This window comes from Pristiophorus japonicus, chromosome 3 (assembly GCF_044704955.1).
Source record: "Pristiophorus japonicus isolate sPriJap1 chromosome 3, sPriJap1.hap1, whole genome shotgun sequence".
Classification (NCBI taxonomy): Eukaryota; Metazoa; Chordata; class Chondrichthyes; family Pristiophoridae; genus Pristiophorus; species Pristiophorus japonicus.
The window spans coordinates 317,754,452-317,773,067 of NC_091979.1; the positions used below are offsets into that span (position 1 = coordinate 317,754,452).

General features: G+C 46.3%; 1 protein-coding gene across 3 annotated transcripts; it reads right to left on the reverse strand.

Annotated features, from left to right (window-relative positions):
• Window positions 1-1,273: 1,273 nt before the first annotated feature.
• Window positions 1,274-11,505, reverse strand: LOC139259586 (interferon-induced protein with tetratricopeptide repeats 1-like). Of its 3 annotated transcripts, none has more exons than XR_011592607.1 (3): window positions 11,367-11,505; window positions 3,684-5,192; window positions 1,274-1,469 (listed from the first exon to the last, which is right to left on the reverse strand). XR_011592607.1 is itself a non-coding variant. In XM_070875076.1 (2 exons), exons 1-2 carry the CDS (start codon window positions 11,369-11,371, stop codon window positions 3,974-3,976), a joined length of 1,224 nt encoding a protein of 407 aa, XP_070731177.1. In that variant the 5' UTR covers window positions 11,372-11,505; the 3' UTR covers window positions 3,237-3,973. The 3 variants fall into 3 exon arrangements, 1 of the variants encoding a protein (XP_070731177.1); XR_011592606.1 differs by having other exon boundaries at window positions 1,274-2,125; window positions 3,670-5,192; XM_070875076.1 differs by lacking the exon at window positions 1,274-1,469 and having other exon boundaries at window positions 3,237-5,192.
• Window positions 11,506-18,616: the final 7,111 nt, after the last annotated feature.

The following is an 18,616-nucleotide window of genomic DNA, read 5'->3' on the forward strand; positions in this document are numbered from 1 at the left end:
TCATCCTCGCTTTAATTACCTCGAGACTCGACTATTCCAATGCTCTCCTGGCCGGCCTCCCACCTTGCACCCTCTGTAAACTTGAGCTTATCCAAAACTCTGTGCCCGTATCCTAACTCGCACCAAGTCCCGTTCACCCATCACCCCTGTGTTCGCTGACTTGCATTGGCTCCATCCGGCAATGCCTCGCTTTTAAAATTCTCATCCTTGTTTTCGAATCCCTCAATGGCCTCACCGCTAATTGAGGTGTTTAAAATGATAATGGGATTCGATCGGGTCAATACAGAGAAACTATTTCCTCTGGTGGGGAATTCAGAACAAGGGAGCAGAGTCTTATAATTAGTTACACTTTTGATGGGAGAAATCAGGAAGCACTTCTTCCACACCGAGGGTAGGAAGGAGGAAGGAAGGCTGCAGTGGGAATGCACTGAGGGAGCTCACAGTCGGATCACATTGTGGCTCTCACTCACACTGTTGCTCTGCACTTTTGTGTGAATGTATGAAAGTGTAAGTTTTCCAGAACATCCCAGCAGTCACCTCTGGGTTAGAGGTGGAGAGGGCATTTGTGCAGTGCCAGAAAATACATCCTGGGGCCTGGGAACACCCAGTAACCAGAAAGGTTTTTGTTTCTTACCTGTTTTCTCTGCTATTTGTTGCCCTTCTCTCCGCTCCTTAAGCTGTTGACTCCCTCGTGGGACACAGTCCCATGGGCACTGGTTGCCCTCCAGTACCACACCCAGGGGCCCATTATTGATGTGGAGACCATCGAGTGTAGCAGGGTGTTTGACTATGTGGGACACCACACCAATGTCCATCCTGTCTTCCATCAACAGCCAATCACATGCACTTCCCATAATTTCCACACTTCGACAAGTAGCAAAAGCTCATCAAATCTTTCAAAGAACCTGACTCAACCCTCAAAAAAGATGTGAACTCCAAAATGCTTTTTAACAACTTATTTTGTGCATTTTCAAATACATTGGATTCTATAATGAGCACGGGCATTGGATTATCTTTTAATATTTTGACAAAAAAGGAAGGTTCATTGGTTCAATTTTATTGCAACTTATTCTCTATTTCCTTTAGGAATTAATTTTAAAACTTAATTTTCTCATCAGCAGCAGAGAATCTACTACTAGGAGGAACAAAATGTTTCAATGAACTTTACTTTTTCTTTACAAAATTGCCAAATAGGCAAATGGGGGATTGTAAACCATCCTCACTGGCAGAGGATCATTGCTGTCTGGGTTGTAACTGGCAAGTATCATTGGCGTGTGTGACTTCTGTTGGCAGAATCTGTGTCTGTAATGATAACGTTTTCATTATTTTGAAATTCTTCTTATATCCTCTTAGCTTTCCAATTCTTCTTATATCCTCTTAGCTTTCCTCCGTCTACTGTGTCTTCCTTTAGCTGAGATGACGACAGTCTCCATAAAATGGACTTCTCCTCATCTTTGGCCCAATCGGCTCTGTGGTGACCAAGATGAAATGTATGAATTGCCGTTCACCAAATGCTGGCAAATGGCCATAAACATTACCGACTGCCAGAAAATATCGTGCAGGTTTTTCCCATCAGATCAACAACAGAAATTAAATCTTTGCCACAGTTTTATTTTATTGGTTATTTAATATTCACTCTCTGATATTACATTCTCTGTTTGGCCAATCAGTGTCTGCAGCCATTGCGTTTTATTGCTTTTTAACCTATTTTAACCTATTTCTATATCCTTTAGCTTTCCTCCCTCTACTGCGTTTCCCTTCATCGTGATGGTGACAGTCTCTGGAAAAGGGACTTTCCCGGGTATTGTCCAAGCTGCTCTGTGTTGGCCAACGAGGGACACAGAAGGTTTGATGAAGAGCAGGTGCAGCTGACCAGTTACAGGGCAGGGAGACTCCCAGTGACAGAGGCTGAGATCTGAATGAACGCTCTGGATGGGAGCCCAATCGTCTGTCAGCAAAGCTTCAGAGCAACAGAATCAAGCTGATGATTTATTTGAAGGGCCTGCAGTGGTCGTTGGTCCTCTCTCAGCTGGTACACATGGAAAGCCTTTCATCCGATGGGGGACTTTATTGTGAAGATAAGTGAAGATAGTCGGCAGAGTGGTTTTATTACTTCCTCTATGGGCTGCAATAACCATATAAAGAATATAAGTCACATCTCACGTGCTCAGACTGCACTGAAGGTTATGGCACCTCCAGCTATAATGCTTTACCTGCATTGCTGTTAAAAGACACTCAAGAGATGCTGATCACAATAAAACACATTTTTCATATATATTTGGAGATCAGTGTCCCTCTATCTACCCAGTTTTCTAGATTACATGAGAACTTCATGGGGGAGATTTTAAACCTGCCCACTTCACAGAACTTGGGCTAAGCCACTCGCCCAAAGTGGGCGGGGTCCTCATTGACAATAACAGACAAGGATGTGGTGACATCACACACGGACCGGGGTCTGGTGAAATCACACGCGGACCGGGGTGTGCTGACATCACACGCGGACCGGGGTGTGGTGACATCACACGCGGACCGGGGTGTGGTGACATCACACGTGGACCGGGGTCTGGTGACATCATACACGAACCGGGGTCTGGAGACTTCACACATGGACCAGGGTGTGGTGACATCACACAAGGACCGGGGTGTGGTGACATCACATGCGGACCGGGGTGTTGTGACATCACACACGGACCGGGGTCTGGAGACTTCACACACGGACTAGGGTGTGGTGACATCACACACGGACCGGGGTCTAGTGACATCACACACGGACTGGGGTGTTGTGACATCACACACGGACCGGGGTGTGGTGACATCACACACGGACCGGGGTGTGGTGACATCACACATGGACCGGGGTGTGGTGACATCACACACGGACCGGGGTGTGGTGACATCACACACGGACCGGGGTCTGGTGACATCACACACGGACCGGGGTCTGGTGACATCACACACGGACCGGGATGTGGTGACATCACACACGGGGTGTGGTGACATCATCGGGCCCTGACTACGCCGTTAACTCTGGCCTGGGCGGGGGAAGCCGGTGCAGCTTTTCCAACAGGCCGAAGCAGCTCTGAGGAGAATCAGGATGTCAAGGTGTAAGTGTTTGACTTTCCTTTGTACAGGAATGATCCACCAGGCCCCAAAATGAAAGTTTAGGGCTCCACTGCCCCGGACTCCCCACATCCCCCCTCAGGGCCCCACCAGAGACCCTCCCTCAATGCGCCTACCTGCTTTCCGTATGGGCGGGAAGTGAATTGGTCGCACAATAATGAAGTTCCGGATTTAAAATACCCCGGGCAAATATCGGCAGCAACGGGTGAGTTTCCCACTCCCCTCGCCACTGACCCACACAAAATCCGTCTGGAGTTACGATCGGGACCATGTAATGTGTATTGTTTTAAAAACAGTTCCTATAATTCATGACTAACTATTTTGGCTCTATTTCATTGGCTCATTTAACTGTAATTCCCCAAAACCCATGTTATTTTGATTCATTCCACACATAGTAAAAGGTCTAAGGATACGGAAACAAATTGTATTTGGTTAGTGCACAGGGATTTAGCATAATTACAATAAGATTATCATTTGAAAATTATACACAGGAGTAAAATGCTTATTCGAAAGAAATTGTCAGCAAAATATAATAAGTGAAACAAGTACCCAACCAAACCTACTCATGCATCAGAAAGTATTAATGCATCATTCAAAAATGTGTTGGTTTTTCTGGGAAAGTCAGCATTGCCGATATAGAAAGACGTAATTCACAAAGAGCACTTAGATATTCTTCATTGTGACAATCCAACTCCAGGGCCTTTTCAAAGCATTCAATAGCTTCACAATTCTTCCATCCCGCTGATGCAGTAACCCAAGAATACCAAGGGCTTTGCTGTCTCTTGAATTCCTGCAAAGTCGTCTCTCTGTTATCGTCTCCAGGTTTTCGTGACACCTAGTCCAATCTATTGAGTCATATTTGACTTTCACTCCTTCCAGAAAATAGCTGATGACATTTGATTTTCTGGTGCAGTTCAAATAATCCAGCCGCTAAACATATTGCCTGCTTATTTTCTGGACGAATATCTTCTAATTTCAGTAGATTTCTGTTGACCTCCTCTGCTTTGAGATATTCACTGTTAAATGAACAAATTGCTGCAAAATCCAGTTGTGCCTTAATAGATGTGAATGGGCGGTGCTCAAATGCCTTATGAAAATAGTACTTACATAGTTTGATCAACTTAGCTTTCTGCTGTACAGCAGCATTGCGAGGGTATTTGCTGCCTGGATTTTTGTTCAGTTCAAATAGTTTTTTTCTGTAACACAGACCTATTTGGTGGTGTATGAAGGTAGAGTTTGGGGTAATTTTTAATGCTTTCTTCAACAGCTCCACAGCTTTTTCCACATCTCCTCTTCTGTAAAATTTTGCTGCATAACGAGTTACATATGAAAGATCAGGGGACTTCTGCAATGCTTGTTCAACTAATTTCAGTGCTTCCACCTTTTGATTGAACTCTTGTAGCTTTAGAGCCAACATCACCATGGCTACAGAGTCATCTGGATCAAGTTCCAGCACACGTCGCAACTGCTTCACTGATTGGCTGCGGTCACCACTCTCTGGGGCACCAGAAAACCCTTCCAGACGAAACAGAGCAGTCGCATAGCCAACGTTCCATTCAGTGTCATCAGGATCTTCCTCCAGAGCCTTCTCAAAACATTCTTTTGCCTCTTCATAGTATTGAGCGGCAGAAGTCAACAGTGACCAACCCTTCTCCCCGTATACTTCAGGTATCAGTGCTGTATACCGAGAGCCATCAGTAAATTGTTTACAGATCATCTCCAGCTTGTCGAGGTAGGACTGGGCCTCTGTCAGTTGGCCCATGTGATAATATACCCAGGCATAGTTTCCATAGGTGATGATGCTTCTTCTTTCAAATTCATGTTCATGGTTCTCCCTCAGAATCTTTTCAGCTTCCTTTAAGTTTTGAATTGCCTCTTCACAGTTGCCTTGCAGACAGTTTACAAAAGCGAGGTGGTTGTAAGACCTGGCCTGATATTTCACACCAGCCTGTATTGAATCTTGCAATCTATACTTCATGTCGTCCAAGTCAATGTTTTCTTTCTGTGGGCCCCATGTGAAGTGACATTGAAGCCAATCGAGACTCACTTTCAACAAATCCTTCTGTGTGTTGCTGCAAGAGAACAAAATTCATCAAAACCCGTCTCAGACTGGCTGTGTCACCCCCTCCCCTCTCTCCGGTTTCTTTAACTAAAGCCTTCTCCCGACTCCTGGACCCACTGACCATGAAATCTCTGCAAAAACCACTGCTAACGGTAAAGGGATGACTGCAAATCTCAGCTGTACTTACACTGGTCTCCTTCATGCTGGCTGATGTACTAGCTCGTGGCCATTTAGTCTTCTCACCCAATGTGCAGCATCACCTCAAACACCTCCACTCCCAATGATACAAGAACATAACAAATAGGAGCAGTAGTAGGCCACCTGTCTCCTTGAGCCTGCTCCAACATTTAATAAGATCATGGCTGATCTGATCATGGACTCAGCTCCACTTCCCTGCCAACTGCCCATAAACCTTTATTCTCTTATCGCTCAAAAATCTGTCTATCTCCATCTTAAATATATTCAATGACCCAGCCTCTACAGCTCTCTGGTGTCGAGAATTCCATAGATTTCCAACCCTCTGAGAAGAAATTCCTCCTCATCTCTGTTTTAAATGGGCGGCCCCTTATTCTGAGACTATGTCCCCTAGTTTTAGTTTCCCCGAAGAGTGAAAATATCCTCTCTGCATCCATCTTGTCGAGCCCCCTCATGATCTTACATGTTTCGATATGATCACCTCTCATTCTTCTGAACTCCAATGTGTATAGGCCCGACCTATTCAACCTTTCTTCATAAGTCAGCCCCCTCATCTCCGGAATCAACCGAGTGAACCTTCTCTGAACAACCTCCAATGCAAGTATATCCTTCCTTAAATACGGAGACCAAAATTGCACTCCAGTACTCCAAGTATGGCCTTACCAATACCTGTACATCCATAGCAGGACTTCTCTGCTTTTATACTCTATCCCCCCTGCAATAAAGGCCAACATTCCATTTGCCTTCCTGATTACTTGCTGTATCTGCATACTAACTTTTTGTGTTTCATGCACAAGGACCCCCAGATCCCCCTGTTCTGCAGCACTTTGCAATTGTTCTCCATTTAAATTATAATTTGCTTTTCCATTTTTTCTGCCAAAGTGGATAACCTCACATTTTTCCACATTATACTCGATCTGCAAAATTTTTGCCCACTTCTTTTAAGACCCTCGGCTGTAAGCTATCAGGTCCAGGGGACTTGTCTGCCTTTAGTCCCATTATTTTACCAAGTACTACTTCATTAGTGATAGTGATTGTATTAAGTTCCTCCCTCCCTATAGCCCCTTGATTATCCAATATTGGGATGTTTTTAGTGTCTTCTACCTTGAATACCAATACAAAATATTTGTTCAACGTCTCTGCCATTTCCCTGATCTCCATTATTAATTCCCCCGTCTCATCTTCTAGGGGACCAACATTTACTTTAGCCATTCTTTTCCTTTTTATGGTCCTGTAGAAACTCTTACTATCTGTTTTTATGTTTCGTGCTATTTTACTTTCATAATCTATCTTCCCTCTCTTTATCATTTTTTTAGACCTTCTTTGCTGGATTTTAAAAGTTTCCCAGTCCTCTGGCCTCCCACTAACCTTGGCCACATTGTATGCCCTTCTTTTCAATTTGATACCATTCCTTATTTCCTAAGTTAGCCACGGATGGTTACCCCTTCTCTTACAGTCTTTCCTTCTCATTGGGATATATTTTTGTTGCATGTTATGAAATATCTCCTTAAATGTCTGCCACTGCTCATCAACTGTCCCATACTTTAATCTATTTTCCCAGTCCACTTTAGCCAACTCTGCCTTCATACCTTTGTAGTCTCCTTTATTTATGCTAAGGACTCTGGTTTGAGAACCAACTTTCTCACCCTCCAACTGAATTTGAAATTCAATTGATTGATGGTCACTCATTCCTAGAGGATCCTTTACTATGAGATCATTTATTAATCATGTCTCATTACACAGTACCAGAACTAAGATAGCCTGCTCCCTGGTTGGTTCCGCAATGTACTGTTCAAGGAAACCATCCTGGATACACTCTATGAACTCTATCTCTAGGCTACCCTGGCCAATTTGCTTTGTCCAATCAATATGAACTTTAAAGTCACCCATGATTATTGCCGTTCCTTTATTACAAGCCTCCATTATTTCTTGATTTATGCTGCATCCAACAGTGTAGCTACTGTTAGGGGGCCTATAGACTACACCCACCAGCGACTTTTTCTCCTTATTATTCCTTCTCTCCACCCAAACTGATTCAATACCTTGATCTTCTGTGCCAATATCGTTTCTCACTAATGCACTGATCTCAGCCTTTATTAATAGAGCCACTCTACGGCTTTTTCCTTTCTGTCTATCCTTCCGAATTGTCAAATACCCCTGAATATCTAGTTCCCAGTCTTGGTCACCTTGCAACCACGGTTTTGAAATGGCTATCATATCATATGCATTTGTATCTATTTATGCCATCACCCCATCTCTTTTGTTAAATTACCATTTTTTCCAACTTTGACCCCACTTTCTGATACACCTTTATGTTTATGCATTCTGTCCCTTCCTGGCACTCTCTGGTTTTCATTTCCCCCAGTGCAACTTTGATCTATTGCCTTTTCCTTATTCTTTGACTTTTTTAATTTTCGCTCACCCGAATCAGCTTCAAGCCCTCTCTACAGCCCTAGTTATTTGATTTGCCAGGACCCTAGTCCCAGCACAGTCTAAGTGTGGAGCCCGTCCCAATGGAACAGCTCCCTCTGACCACTATACTGGTGCCAGTGTCCCATGAACCAAAACCCATTTCTCCCATACCAGTCTTTGAGCCACGTGTTTAACTCGCTGATCTTATTTACCCTATATAAATTTGCTCATGGCTCGGGTAGGAATAGAAACATAGAAACATAGAAAATAAGTGCAGGAGTAGGCCATTCAGCCCTTCGAGCCTGCACCACCATTCAATAAGATCATGGCTGATCATTCACCTCAGTACCCCTTTCCTGCTTTCTCTCCATACCCCTTGATCCCTTTAATTGTAAGGGCTATATCTAACTCCCTCTTGAATATATCCAATGAACTGGCCTCAACAACTCTCTGCGGTAGGGAATTCTACAGGTTAACAACTCTCTGAGTAAAGAAGTTTCTTCTCATCTCAGTCCTAAATGGCTTACCCCTTATCCTTAGACTGTGACCCCTGGTTCTGGACTTCCCCAACATCGGGGACATTCTTCCTGCATCTAACCTGTCCAATCCCGTCAGAATTTTATATGTTTCTATGAGATCCCCTCTCAATCTTCTAAATGCCAGTGAATACAGGCCCAATTGATCCAGTCTCTCCTCATATGTCAGTCCTGCCATCCCTGGAATCAGTCTGGTGAACCTTTGTTGCACTCCCTCAATAGCAAGAACGTCCTTCCTCAGATTAGGAGACCAAAACTGAACACAATATTCCAGGTGAGGCCTCACCAAGGCCCTGTACAACTGCAGTAAGACCTCCCTGCCCCTGTACTCAAATCCCCTCGCTATGAAGGCCAACATACCATTTGCCTTCTTCACCGCCTGCTGTACCTGCATGCCAACTTTCAATGACTGACGTACCATGACACCCAGGTCTCGTTGCACCTCCCCTTTTCCTAATCCAGAGATTATTACCTTTGTGGTTCTGCTTTTTAATTTGGCCCCTAGCTGCTCATACTCTCTCAGCAGAACCTCTGTCTTGGTCCTATCTATGTCGTTGGTACCCAAGTGGACCATGACAACTGGATCTTCCCCCTCCCACTCCAAATTCCTCTCCAGCCCTGAGGAGATGTCATTAACCCTGACACCGGGCCGGCAACACAGCCTTCGGGACTCACGCTCTTGGCTGCAGTGAACCTTATCTGTCCCCCTAATGATACTGTCCCCACCACTACAACATTTCTTTTACTCCCCCTGTACCACGGTGCTGTAGTCAGTTTGCTCATTCTTCCTGCAGTCCCTGCTCATGTCCATACAGGGAGTAAGAGCCTCGAACCTGTTGGAAAAGAGCATGGGCTGATGCTCCTCCATCACTCCATCCTGAGTCCTCATACCTTCCTCACTCGTAGTCACATCCTCCTGTACCTGACCACGGATCGAATTTGAATTAATTACTGCAACAAACAGTAGGATTGGTTGAACTACTCGGTCTGCCTCTTGGTTCACCAATTACATCTCCTTCTCATTCTAGTATTCCATTCCACAATTGGACTCACCTCACTAAAAAGGTCAGTGCTAATTCTAAAACGCTCTCCCTCTCACATTGGCAGTCCAATAATTCACTACTAAATAGGATCTCTAACCTGGTCCTCCACAGGGACCCTGCTGTCTCTGACCTAGATCATTCCTCACTCCAACATGCAGAAGCTGAAAAGCAGGCCCATTACAATGGTATTTTCAGCATTGACTCTTACCCTGCTGCAAATCTTCCACTACACCATCGTCCAGGCAAGATGTTAAACCAAGGCAGCATCTGCCTGTCCCAGTGGTTCAGGGGGACATTAAGGATTCTATGGCACTATTTGAAGAAAGGCAGGGAGTTGTATTTTCCAATATTCTTCCCTGGAGCAACACCACCAGAAACAGATTGGGTGGTCTTTCATCTTGTTGCTATTTTTGGGAACATGCTGTGTGCTGAGCTTCCGAGCCCAAAACCTCTCCATCGCAAAGACCGTCTACATCCACCCAATCACCTGATCCACCCCTGGCTCATCCATTTAATTTCACCACCTGACTCGGATACTCCAATGTTTTCCTGGCCGGATTCCCAACTTCCACCCTTCATAAATGTCAGCCCATCTAAAACTCTGCTAGCTGCACCAGTCCCGCTCACCCATCCATGTGTTCGCTGACCTACATTGGGTCCTGATCCACCAATGTCTCACATTTAAAATTCTCATCCTGGTGTTCAAATCCCTTCACAGCCTCACCCCTCCGTATCCCCGTAACCTCCTTCAGTTCTATAATCCTCTGTGAATTCTGTGTTCCTCTAACTCGGGCTCGTGTCCATCCCCCACTGCACCCACCGATGGTGGCTGAGCCATCAGCCCAGACAGGCCCGATACTCTGGAATTCCCTCGCTGAACCTCTCCACCTCATTCTCCTCCTTTAAGATCTCCTTAAAATCTACCCCACCCTCTAAGTATCTCCTTCTTTGCCTCGGTGTCCATTGTTGTCTGATTACGTTGCTGTGAAGCGCCTTGGAATGTTTTCCGAGGTTAAAGGCGCTATATAAATGCCAGTTGTTGTTATTGTGCAAACTGAGCTGTCACATTTCCCAACAAAACAACAGTGACTACACTGCAAAATAATTCACTGAATGTGAACTACTTTGGGACATTTCTGAGAGGTGTGATAAGGTGTTACATCAATACAAATTCTTTCTTCCTTGCTGTTAAACTCACGTCGATACATTTCATCCCCCAGCCATCCCAGCTTCTCCTTGCACTCTACTCCGCCTGCCTCTTGTTCCTGTTGGCTCTCGTCTCCCTCCCCCCACAATCCAAGCTGTCATTCTTACCCCTGCCACAGTTCATGGTGGCTTTCCTCCCTTTGCTGCTCCGTTCAAACTGCTGCACCTGTCCTTTCCCCCAGTTCATGTCAGCACTCTTCTCCCCCGCCCACATTCTCAATGTAAGTCAGCACTTTTCCTTCTCCTACACACTTTAAGCTGGCACTCTCCTCCTGCATTTCATGCTGTGTCCATCCCCCCATCCCAGTCCATGCTGTACTCTCCCTTTGCTTTATAGTTCAGGTTGCTTTAGTTTGGATATATGAAAGTGCTGGAAATCACTATTTTACATTAGTAGATCCCTTCTAGATTCCCATGGAACACAAAGTGAAACTTTCTTTCTTCAAACTCTGCATATGACCTGAGGGCACTTACAGAATGCGCCTTTCCACCACAGTATAATATTCAAGTTTAACTTTGTACTTTCAACAGAGCCCAGTCCAAAATAATTTAAATTGTTGTTTGAGTTATAATCCTATGAACAGGTCTGCCTTTTGCCTCATGTTTACTGACTATCACCAGTCTTGGTGCAGCAGTGTTCCCTTATCTGTGTGTCTCACTGTGAGCCACTAATCCCAGCTCTCTGCATTTCAACTGCTTTGTAATGTAAGCTACTTTATTTCTGAAAACTAGTTCCTTGATCGATAGTCTACATGTAAAATTAAACACAGAAGTTATTATAATGATCTTTACCTCATAATGCTGATCGATGGACAATGTGTTGAATTTTTTCGTCAGCTCCAACTGTCCTTCCAATGGTGAGTTGACCGAATGTTTGGAGTGTTGTTTTTCAGCTCATTTATACCGTTCAGTCATTAATCGCTATGAATCATTTCCTGAATGTGGAACTCAGAAGCAACATTTCCTGTTCAGGAAATTGTGGTGTCACACAGTAACATTGTGTGCTGACACAGAACCCCATGGAGCCGATTATAAACATAGGCCGGTTCAACAACTTTCACCATCCCAGTTTATGTTTGGCTTTAGCGATACGCTCCTTCCAGTTTTTCACGCACGCCCCGTCCGCTCCGAACCATATTCCCAACACCTTCAGGTAATCTGACTTCACGGTGAAGGGAATAAAGGATCGGTCAGACCAGCTTCCAAAGAACATGGCCTCGCTTTTGCTGCGACTGACCTTCGCCCCCGAGGCCAGTTCAAACTGGTCACAGATTGTGAGCAATCCGCGGACTGACTGCGGATCCGAGCAAAAGATGGTGACGTCGTCCATTTACAGGGAGGTCTTGACCTGAACGCCTCCGCTGCCTGGGATTGTCACCCGCCTAATGCCCGCATCCTTCCTGATGGACTCGGCAATGGGCTCGATACAACACACAAACAAGACAGAGGAGAGGGGACAGCCTTGCCTGACGCCAGACCTGATCAGAAAGCTTCCAGTTTCCCGCCCATTGATTAGAACTGTGCTACTGATGTCTGTGTAGAACAGTTGGATCCAATTGCAGATACCCTCCCCAAACCCCATTTGGAGAGCACGTCCATCAGGTACGTGTGCGATATCCTGTCAAAGGCAAGCTGATTAAACAGGTGTCCACCCTCCTGTCCCGCACTTAGGCGATCGTATCCCTGAGTAGCGCGAGGCTATCAGAGATCTTCCTGCCGGATCACCAGCTCCCGAGCAGACTTGACCCTGTTTGCGATGACCTTTGACAGGATCTTGTCGACCACATTGAGCAGCGAAATGGCCGCCAGTTTTTGATTTCCTCCCTCTCCCACTTCTGCTTGTAGATGAGGGTGATGATGCCTTTCCTCATTGATTCTGACATGCTGCCAGCCAGAAGCATACCCCCGTACACTTCCAGCAGGCCTGGGCCTATCCAGTCCCACAGAGCCGAATACAACTCGACCGCTAAACCGTCGCTTCCGGGAGTTTTACTCATCATGAGGGACGGGACGGCCTTTGTCAGCTCGTCCAGAGTTAGTGGGTGATCGAGACTCTCCCGCTCGCTGTGGTCTAAGACCTCTGAGATAGACGACAGGAAAGACTGCGAGGCCGCACGGTCTGTGGGCTTGACGTTGTACAGCCCGGCATAGAAGGATTTGCTGATCCTCAGCATGTCAGGCTGCGAAGACGTCGCTGGTGATCACAGAGCTCCCGCTGTGTACCTTTTGGAAGAAGAAACGCGAACACGTCTCATCCTGCTCGACGGAGCGGACTCTGTGCAAAAACACTTAAGAAGCTTGACACCATCCAGGACAAAGCAGCCTGCTTCATTGGCAGCCCTTCCATCACCTTAAACATTCACTCCCTCCACCACTAGCTCACCGTGGCTGCAGTGTGTACCATCTACAAGATGCACTGCAGCAACTCGCCAAGGCTTCTTTGGCAGCACCTCCCAAACACGCGCCCCCAACCATCTAGAAGGACAAGGGCAGCAGGTACATGGGAACACCATCACCTCCAAGTTACACGCCATCCTGACTTGGAAATATATCGCCGTTCCTTCATCATTGCTGGGTCAAAATCCTGGAACTCACGCCCTAACCACTGTGGGAGCACCTTCATCATAGGGTCTGCGGTGGTTCACAATGGCGGCTCACAATAACCTGCTCAAAGGCAAGTAGTGATGGGCAATAAATGCTGGCCTTGCCATCAACGCCCACATCCCATGAACGAATAAAAAAAAAAATATATATACCCTGACAGGGATACGAACCAAAGGCACCAGACAAATCCTCGACTCTTCACATTAACTCCTGTCATTTACCGCCCAGTCTATGCTTGAATTCATTGAACCATAGAATGGTTACAGCATGGAAGAAGGCCATTCAGCCCGTCGAGCCTGTGGCGACTCTCAGGTAGTCCCACTCCCCTGCCCTTTCCCGGTATAACCGTCAATTTGTTTTTCCTTCAGATACTTATCCAATTCCCTTTTGAAAGATAAGATTGAGTCTGCCTCCACCACCCTTTCAGGCAGTGCATTCAGAACCCAACCACTCGCTGCGTACAAACATTTTTTCTTACATCACCTTTGGTTCTTTTGCCAATCACGTTGAATCTGATTCCTCTGGTTCTTGACTCTTCTGCCTATGGGAACAGTTTCTCTCTCTAGCTACTTTGTCCAGACCCCTCATTATTTTGAACACCTCTATCAAAGCTCCATCTCCATCTTCTCTGCTCCAAGGAGAAAGCCCCAGCTTCTCCAGTCGACCAACATAACTGAAGTTCCTCATTCCTGGAATCATTCTTGTTCATTTTTTCTGCAGCTTCTCTAAGGCCTTCACATCCTTCGTAAAGTGTGGTGCCCAAAATTGGACACAATGCCCCAGTTGGGGCCACACCAGTGTTTTATACACGTTCATCATAATTTACACACTTTTGTACTCTCTACCTTTATTTATGAAGCCCAGGATCCCGTAAGCCTTTGTAACTGCTTTCTCATCCTGCCCTGCCACCTTCAACAATTTGTGCACACATACCCACTATTCATTCACCCTGTTTTGGATTGTACCATTTAGTTTATATGTCCTTTCCTCATTCTTGCGACCAAAATGTATCACTTCACACTTTTCTGCATTAAATTTCATCTGCATCGTGTCCACCCATTTCACCAGCCCGTCTATGACTTGCTGAAATCGATCACTCTCCTGCTCACTGTTCACTATACTTCCAAATTTTGTCTCATCTGCAAATTTTGAAATTGTGCCCTGTGCATTCATGTCCAAGTAATTATTATATATCAAGAAAAGCAGTGGTCGCAGAAGTGATCCCCGGGGAACAGCACTGTGTACCTTCCACCAGTCCTAAAAACAACCGTTAACCACTAATCTCTGAGGGCCAAATTGCCCATTTTTATAGCTCCATTCGCGCTAATGGACACTAATGGGACGCAACGAGGTTATCGCCCGGGGGAAGAGGACGATAGTGCCCCCGTGGAAATTGCCCCGGAGGTTTTGGGGGTGTTGTACCGTTAACGCCGCACCCCACGATTTGTGCCCCGGGCTGGCGCATTCACGACGATGATACCATCGGCGTGCACACGGACCCGTCACCACCTCGCGCTGACCCCTTTGCGCCCGGCGGAGGAAAATACTCAGCGGGCGGCGAGGATGGCGTCGGCCGATATCACCGCCAGCTTCACGAGTCGCGAACCCGCGGACATCCACCGCCGACACTACACCCGAATGGGGAGGCCGTTTGCGCCGTGGGCCGCTTTATTTTTCTGTTACCCGACTCCCTGTCAGCCCGACAATGGTGGTCCTCGCCTCGACAGAACCGCAATCCTGCAGCCCGGCGCTCTGTTATGAGAGCCGCACTGTTGGCCCAGTCGAGGGTGTCCCTGTTGGCCCAGTGGCAGCCACCAACGGGACTGCAGAGCACACAGCAGCCCTCCCCTTTAATTGAACCTGAGGGACATTCTGCCACATCAGTGCTAACGGAGCAGACACGAGACGCTGATGCTGCCAGCAGGGCGCTGGGCTCCAAAGTCAGGGCCATCCTACTGCCCCGGGAGCGCCCCTCCATGGACACGAACAATCTCCAATGGCGCTCCACCTCTGTTGAGGGGCGGAAGGGCCAAATTCCACATCCCGGGTGGGACTCCCGAGCCGGGCACAAGGAGTCCCAGCCCCAGAAGTTTACCGCCCCCAATCAGGACGAGTGGCAATTTTATGGAATCTGTTTCCTGTCCCTTCGCGAATTTTGTAACCATGCTGCCACTGCCCCTTTTATTCCATGGGCTTCAACGTTCCTGGCAAGTCTATTTTGTGCCAGTTTGTCGAACGCCTTTTGGAAATCGCATTACCCTCATCAACGCTCTCTGTCACCTCATCAAAAAACTTAATCAAGTTGATTAAACACTATTTGCCTTTAACAAATCCATGCTGGCTATCTTTAATTAATCCACACTTATCCAAGTGACTGTTCATTTTGTCCCTGATCACTGTTTCTCAAAGCTTCACACTACCGGGGTTAAACTCACTGCCTGTAATTGCTGGGTTTATCATTTACCAATATGGACCATGACCTCTGGCTGTTCACCCTTGTAGGCTCCGTTCCTCCCCCATCACCCCCCAACGGTAAAAATTGGACTATTAAATATAAAAACTCAGAACTGCATTACAGCCCACAAAAAGAGTTGGGCAGCAAAGGGTTAATTCTAACATTGCAGCAAAACCATGAGACACCATCAGAGACAATGATGCAGGCTAACTGCCATTTCATCTAATCAACACAGACAATAGCACCAGAAGAGAGACATTCACACCTTCAATGGTTTCTGTCTGAAAAGATACAGGACCATTCACATATTCATTTACCTTCAGGGGTTACATTGTTAAAGAGGCGTACCTTAGACCATGATCCCAGAAAGGCTGGTATCAGTGCAGGCCGAGACTGGGCCCTGAACCATTTGAATAAGAATGCGACTGGAAACCAACAATGAAGTCACCTTGGGAAGGTTATATTGTCAGAAAGGACTTCACACTACAGACAGGCGGTGGCCAGAGTAATCATGGACAATGACCCGAAATGAGGGACAATTAGCCACCAAGAATTCCCTGCGAGAGACATTCACACATTTGATGCTGCCATTGTCTTCACAGGAGGGAAAGGAAATCTGTTTTGAGGTTGCAAGTTGGTCTTTGGTCTAAAGAAGAGCCATTTCCGAGGGGAAAGCCAGTACAGGAACAGTATCGAAACAGCAACAGACAGCAGTGTGTCTTCGGGACGCAAGCTGCAACTAAGATCTGGGCCTACAGTCAAACTCAGCAGACAGCCGGGGAATTGGTGATTGTACGTTTCCAGTCAAATCATAGAAGGGTTTTGTGATTTAATCTGGGTAAGTTTACAGGTAACAGTCAAACCGCGGACGGGTTTAACCATGTCATATTGTGCTGATGCAAATGACCCTTTCATAGGGGTTTGTATTTTGGGGTTAATCCGTCCAATAAAAATCGTAGGGATTTATACTGGGCAGTAATTGTGTGTATGTTCAATACACGAACAAATCTTCGTTGATCCAAAACCCTGAGCCGTGTGTATTTTGTTCTTTATAAATCCTGAAGTCAAAGAACTGTGTATAATGGGGAACTAGATTTAGAAATACTTACACCCTCCCCCCTCAGAATGTTCTGCAGTCGCTCAGAGACATCCTTAACCCTGGCTACAGGGAGGCAACACTTTATCCTGGAGTCCCGCCTGCAGCCGCAGAAATGCCTCTCTGCTCCTGTAATGATCGAATCCTCTACTAGTATTACTCTCCCTCTCTCCTTTCTCCCCCCTGTACAGCTGAGCCACCCGTGGTGCTGTGTACTTTGCTCTGGAACCCAGAGGAGCCATCGCCCTCACCAGTACTCAGAACAGAACCCAGATTGGAAAGCGAGATGCACACAGGAGAGTCCTGCACTACATGCCTGGTCCTCCTCTTCTGTCTGGCAGTCACCCATTTCCTCCCTGGCTGCTCACTCCTAGGGTGCTGAGTGACCATCTCCTGAAACATGCTATTCCCGAAGTTCTCAGCCTAACTGATGCACCGCAGTGATGCCCGTTGCTACTCAAGCTCCAAAACCCGGAGCTCGAGCTCCTCCAGCTGACGACACTTCCTACACATGTGTTTGTCCAGGACACGGGAAGTGTCCTGGAGTTCCCACATGGCAGAGTGTGCATACCACGGGACTGAGCTGCCCTGTCATGCCTCTATTGAGAAAATAGGAGCAATAGTAGGCCATTCGGCCCTTCGAGCCTGCACCACCATTCAATATGATCATGGCTGATCCTCTATCTCAACACCATATTCTCGCTTTCTCCCCATGCCCCTTGATGCCTTTTGTGTCAAGTGAAGAAATTTCTCCACATCTCAGTCCGAAATTTCCTACCCTGTATCCTGAGACTGTGACCTCTTGTTCCAGACTTCCCAGCCACCGGAAAGATCCTCCCCGCATCCAGTCTGCCCAACCCCATCAGAATTTTATACGTTTCAATGAAGACAGGCCGAGTTGACCCAATCTCTCCTCATACGACAGTGCTGCCATCCCAGGAATCAGTCTGGTGAACCTTCGCTGCACTCCCTCTATGGCAAGTATATCCTTTTTTAGGTAAGGAGACCAAAACTGCACACAATATTCCAGGTATGGTCTCACCAAGGCTCTGTATAACTGTAGTAAGACATCCTTGCTCCTGTACTCCAATCCTCTTGCAATGAAGGCCAACATACCATTTCCCTTACTAACTGCTTACTGCACCATGTTTGCTTTCAATGACTGATGTACAAGGACACCCAGGTCCCTCTGTACATCGACATTTCCCAAGCCATCACCATTTAAATAATACTTTGTCTTTATGTTTTTTCTACCAAAGTGGATAACTTCACATTTATCCACGTTATTCTGCATCTGCCATGTGTTTGCCCACTCACTCAACCTATCTAAATCACCTTGCAGAGTCTTTGCATCCTCCTCACAACTCACAATCCCACCAAGTTTTGTGTCGTCAGCAAACTTGGAAATATTACATTAGGTTCCCTCATCCAAATCATTTATATATATATTTTGAATAGCTGAGGCCTAAGCACGGATCCTTCTGGTACCCCACTAGTCACTGCCCGCCACCCCGAAAAAGACCCGTTTATTCCTACTCTCTGTTTCCTGTCAGTTAACCAATTTTCAATCCCATGCCAGTATATTGCCCCCAATCCTATGTGCTTTAATTTTGCACACTAATGTCTTATGTGGGATTTTACCAAAGGCCTTCTGAAAATCCAAATACACTACATCCACTGGTTCTCCCTTATCTATTCTATCAGTTACATCCTCAAAAATCTCCAGTAGGTTTGTCAAACACAATTTTCCTTTCACAAATCCATGTTGATTTTGTCTAATCCTTTTGATAGTTTCTAAGTGTGCCGTTATCACATCCTACATAATAGACTCTAGCATTTTCCCTGCTACTGATGTTAGGCTAACCGGTGTGTAGTTCCCTGTTTTCT